The following is a 9,779-nucleotide window of genomic DNA, read 5'->3' on the forward strand; positions in this document are numbered from 1 at the left end:
CCACCAGACCGGTTGGAATGAGACGCGGAAAGCAGTAAGAGTCTGGGAGGAATGACACTCTGATGAAGTTTTAGCTACGATGGTGGAGGAGGGGCTGGAGGTGGGTTGAAATGGGGTCATCTGAATGAAGTCACAGCGCATCCGCCGCCTGCGCAAAGGAGCAGACAAGTGCTCATCAGAGGCCTTTTAAGATGAACTTTGGATGCTGATTGGCTTTCGTGGAGGTGTGGTTTAAAGCTGAATGACTGTGTCGTAGGTGGATGTAGGAGAGCAATGAGTTTCTTCAGTTGAACTTCCGTCTAGGCTCCATGTTAAAAAAGACATAAACATGACTCGCATAGAGATAAAATCCATAGTTGAACTGCTGTTGCTATTTAGGATGAAGCCTTTACCAAATTTAAATGACGTATTGGAAATATTTGTATAATCTATTGATTATCAGGATCATAAATCTCTTCCACTGTTATTCTGTGGGTCAGAAGCTGAAAGTTTGGGAACAGCTTGTCTGGGCAAACACTTCCTCAGGCTGTTTAAAGTTTTACTGCTGCTTTCTTTTCCTCAGCTACAGCACAATATTCCTGCTTCTTTTGTTTGCTTGTTTTAAAACCAACTTGGCTTTGACTTCTGTTATCTCTTTTATCCATAAAAGGCACCCAAACTCAAGGATCACATACCAGTGAACTATGAATAAATAAATAAATAAATAAATAATTTATTTATTTATTTAAAATAAATAAATACATAAATAAAAAAAATAAATAAATGCATATATACGATCTTTTGGGTCTATGATTGAGTCTTTAACAAGAATAAAAACACTCTCAAAATATGAAAATAATAGAAGACGTAAAGGCAACAAACAGTATCCTAAAAGTAACAAGGGGATTTTCAAAAAGCTAATTGATAAAATGTTTTCATGAGACGATCAACCAAACGATGATTCACGGATGAGAATCTTTTTCAGCTCTTGGATTTTTATTTAGGTTTTCCGCATTGATTCAGTATACTCGGCATAATCTGTTGTAATGTAGCTACATTCCTATAAAAGCTTTGAAATACCTTCAGAAATCTTTAGGAACTGTTATAAATTAGAAGCTCAAATTCTAAACCAAATATAAAATCATATAAAACACAATACTGTATTATTTTTCCATAAAATCATATGAATAAATGTAAAAATAGAGTTTTAGGGTTTAACCTTAGAAAAAACAGTGTTGTCAACATGGATAGTTTTGATAATACTGAAATGTTTTGTGTTCTTTTAAAATGTATACATGCAAAGAAATATGTACGTTTCTATATAGTTTGTAATTATTGTGAAAGTATACAATCATGGGAAGAAATCAGGAGACCATACAACAGCATGTGTACTTTTTTGTTTTTAAATATTTTGTTAAATTAAGCTTAAGCAAAAATTCAATCTGGAATACTCTTATCAGCTTCCCCTGAACCACCTGCGATGTCCTTTGTTCAGCCTCAGCCAATCAAGTCAGAGCCACACCTTCTCCAAGGCCAATCATCTTTCCTGTTTCTCTTCATTTAGCTCCTGGCTTAGTTTTTCTCTCCTACACGGAAGCAAACTTTCACCCATCTCCTCCCTTAGTCTCAGACTATCCAGTCCCACTCATCCTCTGGGTTGTTCCACCGTCACTGTCCGGGCCTCAGGGGAAGACTACTCTAATCCGTTTCCTAGGTTACTCAGCGAAGCTAAAGTTGAACCACAGCATCAAAGTATACTGCCAGGGCCTGAGTGCTAAAGAATTAATTTCATTCATGTCATTTTTTGCCTCTGTCCCCTTGAACCCCAGTCGGCCTTGGCAGATGGCCACTCACACTGAGCCTGGTGCTGCAGAAGGTTTCTGCCTGATAAAAGGAAGTTTTCCTCTCCACCGTCACCACATGCATGCTTGGTATGAGGGATTGGAAATAGTCAATGAGTCGATGCAGTCAGCTGGTTTCCCTTAGATAGAAATATTTTTTTACCTGAATAAAGGTGAAATTATAATTTGCCAAGGCCTGGCTGATTTCATCCATTCTCTAATGGATGTCTAGTTCCAGTCTTCCAGGAATAAATAAATAAATAAAAAAAGAAAGAAAGAAAGAAAGAAAGAAAGAACAGAGAAAAAAAGAAACAAACAAAGAAAGAACAAAGAAAGAACAAAAGAAAGAAACAAACAAAGAAAGGAACAAAGAAAAAAAGATGAATGTTGCCTGTTTGTGTTGCCATTGGCTGTGAACATTGGTTTTATTGGAACAGTGGTGGTTCAGGACCAGGTGATGTTACCTCAATATGCCTGAAGCTAAAAATGCCACAGCCCATTCCTGAGTAGTGACACAGTGACTAGAGCAGAGCACTGGAGACCTGAGAGGGCTGCAAGTATGCAAGTTATACACCACAGTTGACTACTGTGGGTCCCTGAACAAGACCATTATTCCCAGGTGCTTTAGGCTACCTGCTGCTCCATAAAGGATCTACATATGGAGTGGCCAATATTCCTTATGCCATCATCATGAGAAATTGATTTACAATCATGTCTTATTAACACGAGCCATGACAAATTCTACAGGGGCACTGGCCCATGTTGGCCTTTGTCCAGAACCATCCATGTTTGGGATGCACACAGTACCTAACTTTGGATTAAATGTAGAAGAGAATTGTCTCTTGGTAGCAAGTCAGGCATTCAGTAGTGTCCGCCTTGGGCAGACTGGTGTGGTCACGGGATGAACAGAGCTGGTGTTTCTAGAGGATTGCTTTGATATGGGGACAATCAGGGGGTAACAGAATGTTCCTTTATTGGGGAGTTCTAAACAGTGACTCTGACTATAGTCTGAAAACAGGGTTTTATCAGTCTAACATTACTCTATTGTTTATGTTTCATATTCTATTCCATGTTTATATGTATCTTATAGCTCTGAGACACAACATGTTTAGCATAGCTGTGATAGTTTAATCTAATTTATTTATTTGTGTTTTTATTTATTTCTCTCAGGGTGCATCAGGTCCCCCGGGGCTGAAAGGCAGCAGTGGTGAAATGGGAGCGATGGTGAGATGAGTTTTGAAGCCTTTAGTGTTTTATCTCATGTTATGCACTCACCTTTCTCTCTCTTAGGGTCCTCCAGGACTGCCGGGTATTCCAGGTCAGAATGGAAGACCGGGAAAACGGGTGAGGATATTTAACTTGTTGCCAATTTTGTTCTTATCATCGCAATCGTCTTCCACTGAGTAGTTTTTAAAATTAGTGTCAAATGTTTTATCATCTGCTGTCATATTTTTATTACTCGATTATGTGTTTATTATCAGGGTCGGGGAGGTTCAGATGGGGCTCGTGGTGCGATAGGAGAAACAGGAGCAAAGGTAAACTAATGCCGCAGACACACGTTTCTTTTCCTGCCTGTTCAGCTTTCACGAATTATGGTCTGACTCCTGTTGTTGTGCATTTTTTATTAGGGAGATCGGGGCTTTGATGGCTTACCTGGTCTCCCAGGAAATAAAGGACACAAGGTACAGAAATAACCTGGAATGAGTGAGGGATGTCAAGCCTGCAATTCAATCATCTACCTGTAATATCTTTTTAGGGAGATAGGGGGAAGCCAGGACCTGTAGGCCCCCCAGGAGAGCTGGGAGAAAAGGTAAGGTATCATGGCATAGGTATTTATAACAATGGAAAGGATTTTATGTGAGGACTTATTTGATTTTGTTCATCTGTGTATTTATAGGGCTCCCAGGGGCCACCGGGGCCAAGAGGACAACCAGGTGATCCTGTGAGTGTTTAAAGAGAAACATATTTATGTTTATATCAACAACTTAAGAGTTTATACTTTCAGCTAGTACATGTTTTTCTGTTATTATTAAATGAATTAAACAATTAAATGAAAAACCCAGCTTAAGAAAACAAAGGCAGTTCTGTTGCAGGTTCCTCATTAAAAGATTATAAAATATAGGAATCAGGATGGTTACGCCGTTACTTTGTACATTTTAACATTGTTTTATTAATTCTCAAAGAAATTTAATACAATTTATATAAGCTTGTTTAAAGTTAAAGAAAAATTTACAGGTAAGATTTTTTATCCTCACTCTATCTATCTTTGAAATAGATCATAACTAAATATACAGAAAAACCAGATGTAAAAAAAACACATACAAATTTTGTTTCTTGAGTATCTGATATTAAATCAGATTATATTTACAATATGTTACCAATGTAACCTTTCTAAGGTTATACTTCCTAGCTTGGTGGTTCCCAAACCTTTTTGTTTCTGGGCCTCCCTTTGGTTTCACTCCTTCAGTCCCCACATCAGCTCCAAACACCCCGCTCCCCTGCCCTTAGGAATTGATTATTTCATTCTAAGTACCATTTTTCATGGTGATGTAGTCAAAATCTTTGACTGTGATGCAGACGGATCGTAAACTAAGCTGCATCAGGAATGGCATCTGGTGTGAAGACTTTGAAAAAGTCTTTGATCAAGTGATAGTGACTGGCTGTGGCGAATGTGCAAGCAACCAAAAGGATTCAAAAAGGATCATGTTTTGGATACTTAGTACCAGGAACAACTGGTGGTCTATTCCTCAAGAAAAAAAAATACTGTAACTGAGTCCAATTGGTAGGCTAGCATGTTTCTTTTTAGATATGGCTTTAGATTTTGAATTGGATGCAGATCATAACATCCCCTCATATGAAAATGTATCTACACATGGTAATGCTGCCTCCCCCATACATCAGAATCGGGATAGATTTATCAGGATTCCAAAGTTCTACTTCATCCAAAGTAATAATGGTCAATATAAACACTTAAGGTTCATCAAATAACAGGACAATCAACATCTTCTGGCTTTGCTAAAGAAAGAGCTTCTTCATGGTTGAGTGGCCTTTCAGCCCATGTCATTACAGGGCTAATTTTACTCTGGATGATAAGACGGTCTCACCATCTACAGTCAGAGTTTTCAAAAGTTCTGTTGCTATGGTTTTGGGATTGAATCTAACATTTCACCAAAAATGCATTTGGAACACATATGCTTCATTAACAGTTTAATGATGGAATATTTTGAAATTTTCCTTGAAATTACCTATGACCCAGATGCACCACAGAGTGTCACAGGAAATCATTCCTGCCTGTGTTCATCAATCTCTACAACGCCTCACTCAGTGATTCAGACACCCCCCTCTGTAATTGACATTTATTCATTCTTTGCACTGTTTTTGCACAACGTCACTATCACTTTATTTGGATATATAGTTATACATATGTATATATATATATACATATATGTATATATACAGTTATATATGTATTTATTTATATTTATACTATTTTGTTTGGATTGTGTATATATGTATAAAAATGTTTGTATATCTGGAGCATGTAACAAATGTCATTTCCCTCTAGGATTATTAAAGTGTGTTTCATTCTGATTCTGATTCTTTCCTCAAGGATTAACAGGTCCACAATTCTCTCCCTAGGTTTTCTTCTGTCAGGAAGCTTTGTGTTAGAGGCCAGGTGCCCAGTAACGTACACCAAAAACCATATGCTCAGGTTACTAAAGCAATATGCTCCAAGGGTTCATCCTCATACCATTTAATTAGTCTTTATTTGAGTCTCAAGTGAGTTTTTGAATAAAGCGTGATCAGCAGACATTACTATTGCTGTACACCATCACCATCTGCTGGTAGTACTTTAGCATGCATCCATTAACTTACCAGCTTCTGATGCTGAAGCACCTGGTTCAGTAAACACCAACATTCAGCTGTTGCAGCACAGAGCTTGTAACGTCACAAAAACACAGAGAAAGATTCAGCAGCAAGTAAAGTCTCATTTAGTTGGATATTTAATATATTATATTATTTTGTATATTATAAAATAAGGGAAATCAGAGTTTTTTTTTAAATCAGCATAATAATAAACATCACATATCCAGTTTTACAAGCTGTGCAAAGGCTCAAATGTTAAATACACTAAATGTTGACCACAAGCGACAAAAAAAAATTATAAGATATATTTTTTAAAGACTTCAACTTCGTGTTGAATACGTTATATGTGTGATTTGGATTTAACCTTTGGTCCTTCCAGTACTTGGGATCGATCGGGAAATAATTTATAATACGCAAAATAAAATACCTCCGGGTGCTTTATAAATTAGGAAATATATATAGAAATATATATTGCACGTTTGACCCAATATGTGCACGCACACTGTTCACATCAACAGGGTTTAAAGATACATGTGGATTTTGTTTTATTCAGCTATGGAAAATGCAAGTTTATTGCTTCCATTCCAAAAACCCCACCAACATTTAGCTGTAACTGCTCTGAAAACAAAGACATAAATTGTCATAAATCATTAAGCCAAAGTCTTGACTATTTCAACTGCATTTTAAATAAACCTGGTGGAAAAAGATTAGGTTTAGATGAAGAATTTGATAGTTCTACATACTCTATCTTACACATAAAAGCCTAAATATGCAGATTATTTTCTCACTTATTAGGTTTCTCACTTAAATTGTGTCTCCTTAATGGGACTTCCCTTTAACTTATCAACATTTATGTCTATTTCAAGGGTTCCAGAGGTCTGAATGGCCCCAGAGGTCGCCCTGGAAACCAAGGATTGCCGGTAAGTGTAAACTATTTCTATACCAACTGAGTTAGAGCTACACAAGCCATTCACACACTCTGAACTCCATTGACTTTGTTGTTGGATTTGCATATGTAGCTACAATTCACGCATTTATTCATTTTAAAGTCTTAGTCCTTTCTGTGTGTTTTTATGTACAGCATATTGAAAACATTTTCTTGTTAAATGTGCTACATAAATAAAGTAGATTGGATTGGATTAGAAACCAATGATTCTCTGCTGACAGGAGTATTCATTTCTGGTGTCAACCTTCTAATCACAGTTATTGAACAGTGAATTATGCATTTCTTATCTTATCTAAGAAAATGACTGACTCGCCTGAAGCGCTCTCCTTAGCAGTTTGTAACATGCTTGTACAGACATGAATAAACACTGCTCAGCATCAGAGACACGGGTTTCCTTTGTGTATTTTACACAGTCGTTCTGGATGCTGGTTGATTGAGCCATAAATGGCTTAAGATCTTCTTATTTTAATTCAGTTCCTAGCATAGCTTTAAAATGATTTAATAAAAAAATAATAGGCAATGCAACAAAACTGTTGCATTTAAGCCCAATTATCAGAAAATATGCCATATGCAATTTTGGATACAGAAAAAAATGTCAGTTTGTGTTTAAATGTCAACCTGTCTCTGCTCATAGGGCATTCGTGGAATTGACGGGATGCAAGGTTCAAAGGGCAACATAGTGAGTATGATAAAGATACCCTGAGGGTGCTTGATAAGTTCACAGCCTGACATATTTATTTTTTTTCCTGTAACAGGGACCACCAGGTGAAATTGGAGCACCTGGACAGCAAGGCAACCCTGGAATCATTGTATGAGCCCAAAGGAAAACATGCTGAAAGTAGATTACAGAAAATCGATCTAAAATTTAATCAAATTGCATTTGCAGGGTTTTCCTGGCCCTCAGGGGTTAGTAGGACTGCCAGGAGAAAAGGTAAGTGAGTCTTAGCTGGTGATTTCTTTAGGATTGGATTTCTTGGTGGATTAATTCATCGCTTTCTCTTGCAGGGACCCCAAGGGAAGAAAGGGATGCAGGGCTTACCTGGAAACGACGGGCCTCCAGTATGTACATGTTTCAGGTTCTATACTTCATCAGATCATAGATGCATTCCTGAAGCTCTACTCCCACCATAACAAATATGCTTGTCTACAGGGTCATCCTGGCAGAGAAGGCTCCCCGGGTGAAAAGGGATTGCCAGTAAGGCTCTGTATATTTGTTTGTAGTTTTATGTTATAGCTGTTTGGAGTGTAGATTTTTTTTATTATTATTTGTGTGATTGATGCTAGGGTCCTCCAGGAGTGCAAGGACCTGTTGGATACCCTGGACAACGTGGAGTAAAGGTAGGAATTGTAAAATGGAAAATGTTCTACCTCTTTTCTCTACAGACAGGTTTACAGGGATTTGCAGAAGCATTAAAGCATCTTAAATTCTTTTTCATATTTCATCATTCTTACTGATAAAAATCAGAAAAGCAGACATGTATTTCTTTTTACATCCCAAATAAAATGCACTAACTGATAAATAGAGTCAGCCACTCTGGAATTAAAACTTTCTGTATAATATCCGCTGTTCTATCAAAGTCTCAAGAGTTTCTCAGAAAAGTACTGAACAAACAGCATCGCTATAGGATCAAGAATCACAAATAATAGTTGTGGAAAAATCTGTAACAGGACTTCCAAACAGTGCCATAATCTTTAAACAACTCATAGATCCATCACCCATAAACGAAAAAAGAATGACATGACTGTAAATCTACTTAGACATACCGGTAATTGTACGCATAATATGACAGATCAGACAAAAAAATACAAGGTGGTATTTATTTCATGATTTTGAAATAAATACCTCCTCTAGAATAGAGTCACCACCTTTGGGCAAAACTGTTATGAATGCAGGACTTCAAAATCCAGGCTCAACTTTATTGTAAAAGTCTTATTTTCCAACGCCAGTCTGTAGATCCTTAAGCCAAAATGAACTTGAGGTCTGAGGGATGATAGTTTTGCACACTGAACAGTAACTTCTTTGTTTTTTACATTGGCAGCTGAAGACATTCTTTTCCAACTGTGCTTTTTTTTATGATCTTTGCAGATAAGTTAATTTAGTTGCTTTTATTTAGCTAGGTATATGTGTATTTGGTTATCTTCAGTTTTTGTTGTTTCTATTTCTAAACAACTTTATAGCTTCACTTTACAATCTATGGTGTTTAGATAACATTTCATTTAGTTCAACTTAATTAGTTTTGCAGTGAGACATAGAGACAAAATGCTGAGCCTCAATGAGCCATGATGCAAAGAACAAAATATTTCCCATAAATACTAAAAGAAAGTAAATTTACTGAAATAACACAAGCAAATGAGGTAGATAAATACAGTGAATTAATTAACCATTTTAATGAGGCTCAGTGCTGTCCCAGTACCACACAGTGATGCTGCTTAATAACACAATGCTCTTGATGCCCCCGGAAGAGGAGATGCCCATGGTGTGAGGTGCCAATCTCCCTCTTTTTACTTTAATCACTTACCTGCCAAGACTTGCTAGAGGAAACAATTTTTAAAACACAACTCTTAAAGGTATTTATGGCAGTTTGTCACAGAAATGTCACAGCAAACATACATGTATGAATGATGTTCCTCTGATGAGATAAGAACAAAGATGATACCCTCAACTATAACTAAAAAAACACTGGAATTATGTGGCGGGACATGAATGACAGCAGCAATATCTTGTGAATATTCCTTTTTTTGTTTTCAGCAGGGAATGGAACAATCCTTTAACTTTAAACTTTCAGCCATTTGTGTTGATTAATCATATTAAATCCCAATAAAACCCATCAAAGTCTTGGGTTATTATGTGAGAAACATTGAAAAACATTCAGGGTTTTGTAAATAAAGATCTAAGCCAAACGTGTGATTGTATTCAGCACATTGAAGTTTTGTATATTTTCTCCCCAGATGCTCCTGTACAAACCAGCCACTGATGTTATTCTATGTTTTCTAAATCCTTTTCATTTTCCCCGTTTAATAGGGAGCAGATGGAGTCAGGGGATTAAAGGGAAGCAAAGGAGAGAAGGTAAACATCTTTACACTTGCAGCACAGCAATTCAGTTAATTGATATAGCACTAATTCATAACAAATGTTATCTTTAGGG

The 9,779-nt window shown here is 36.9% G+C and overlaps 1 protein-coding gene across 1 annotated transcript in view; it reads left to right on the plus strand.

The window, feature by feature from the left end:
• LOC107099331 (collagen alpha-1(XI) chain-like) overlaps nt 1-9,739 on the plus strand; it is a 43,083-nt gene extending 33,344 nt beyond the window's left edge. The window contains exons 15-28 of the mRNA XM_015397407.1: nt 2,991-3,044; nt 3,111-3,164; nt 3,302-3,355; nt 3,449-3,502; nt 3,577-3,630; nt 3,718-3,762; nt 6,554-6,607; nt 7,268-7,312; nt 7,389-7,442; nt 7,520-7,564; nt 7,639-7,692; nt 7,784-7,828; nt 7,918-7,971; nt 9,656-9,739. Coding sequence (XP_015252893.1) covers nt 2,991-3,044; nt 3,111-3,164; nt 3,302-3,355; nt 3,449-3,502; nt 3,577-3,630; nt 3,718-3,762; nt 6,554-6,607; nt 7,268-7,312; nt 7,389-7,442; nt 7,520-7,564; nt 7,639-7,692; nt 7,784-7,828; nt 7,918-7,971; nt 9,656-9,739 — 750 coding nt within the window. The remainder of the gene's footprint in view (nt 1-2,990; nt 3,045-3,110; nt 3,165-3,301; nt 3,356-3,448; nt 3,503-3,576; nt 3,631-3,717; nt 3,763-6,553; nt 6,608-7,267; nt 7,313-7,388; nt 7,443-7,519; nt 7,565-7,638; nt 7,693-7,783; nt 7,829-7,917; nt 7,972-9,655) is intronic.
• The last annotated feature ends 40 nt before the right edge of the window (nt 9,740-9,779 follow it).

The sequence above is a fragment of the Cyprinodon variegatus genome, unplaced genomic scaffold (genome assembly GCF_000732505.1).
Source record: "Cyprinodon variegatus isolate N-32 unplaced genomic scaffold, C_variegatus-1.0 Scaffold860, whole genome shotgun sequence".
NCBI classification, from domain to species: domain Eukaryota; kingdom Metazoa; phylum Chordata; class Actinopteri; order Cyprinodontiformes; family Cyprinodontidae; genus Cyprinodon; species Cyprinodon variegatus.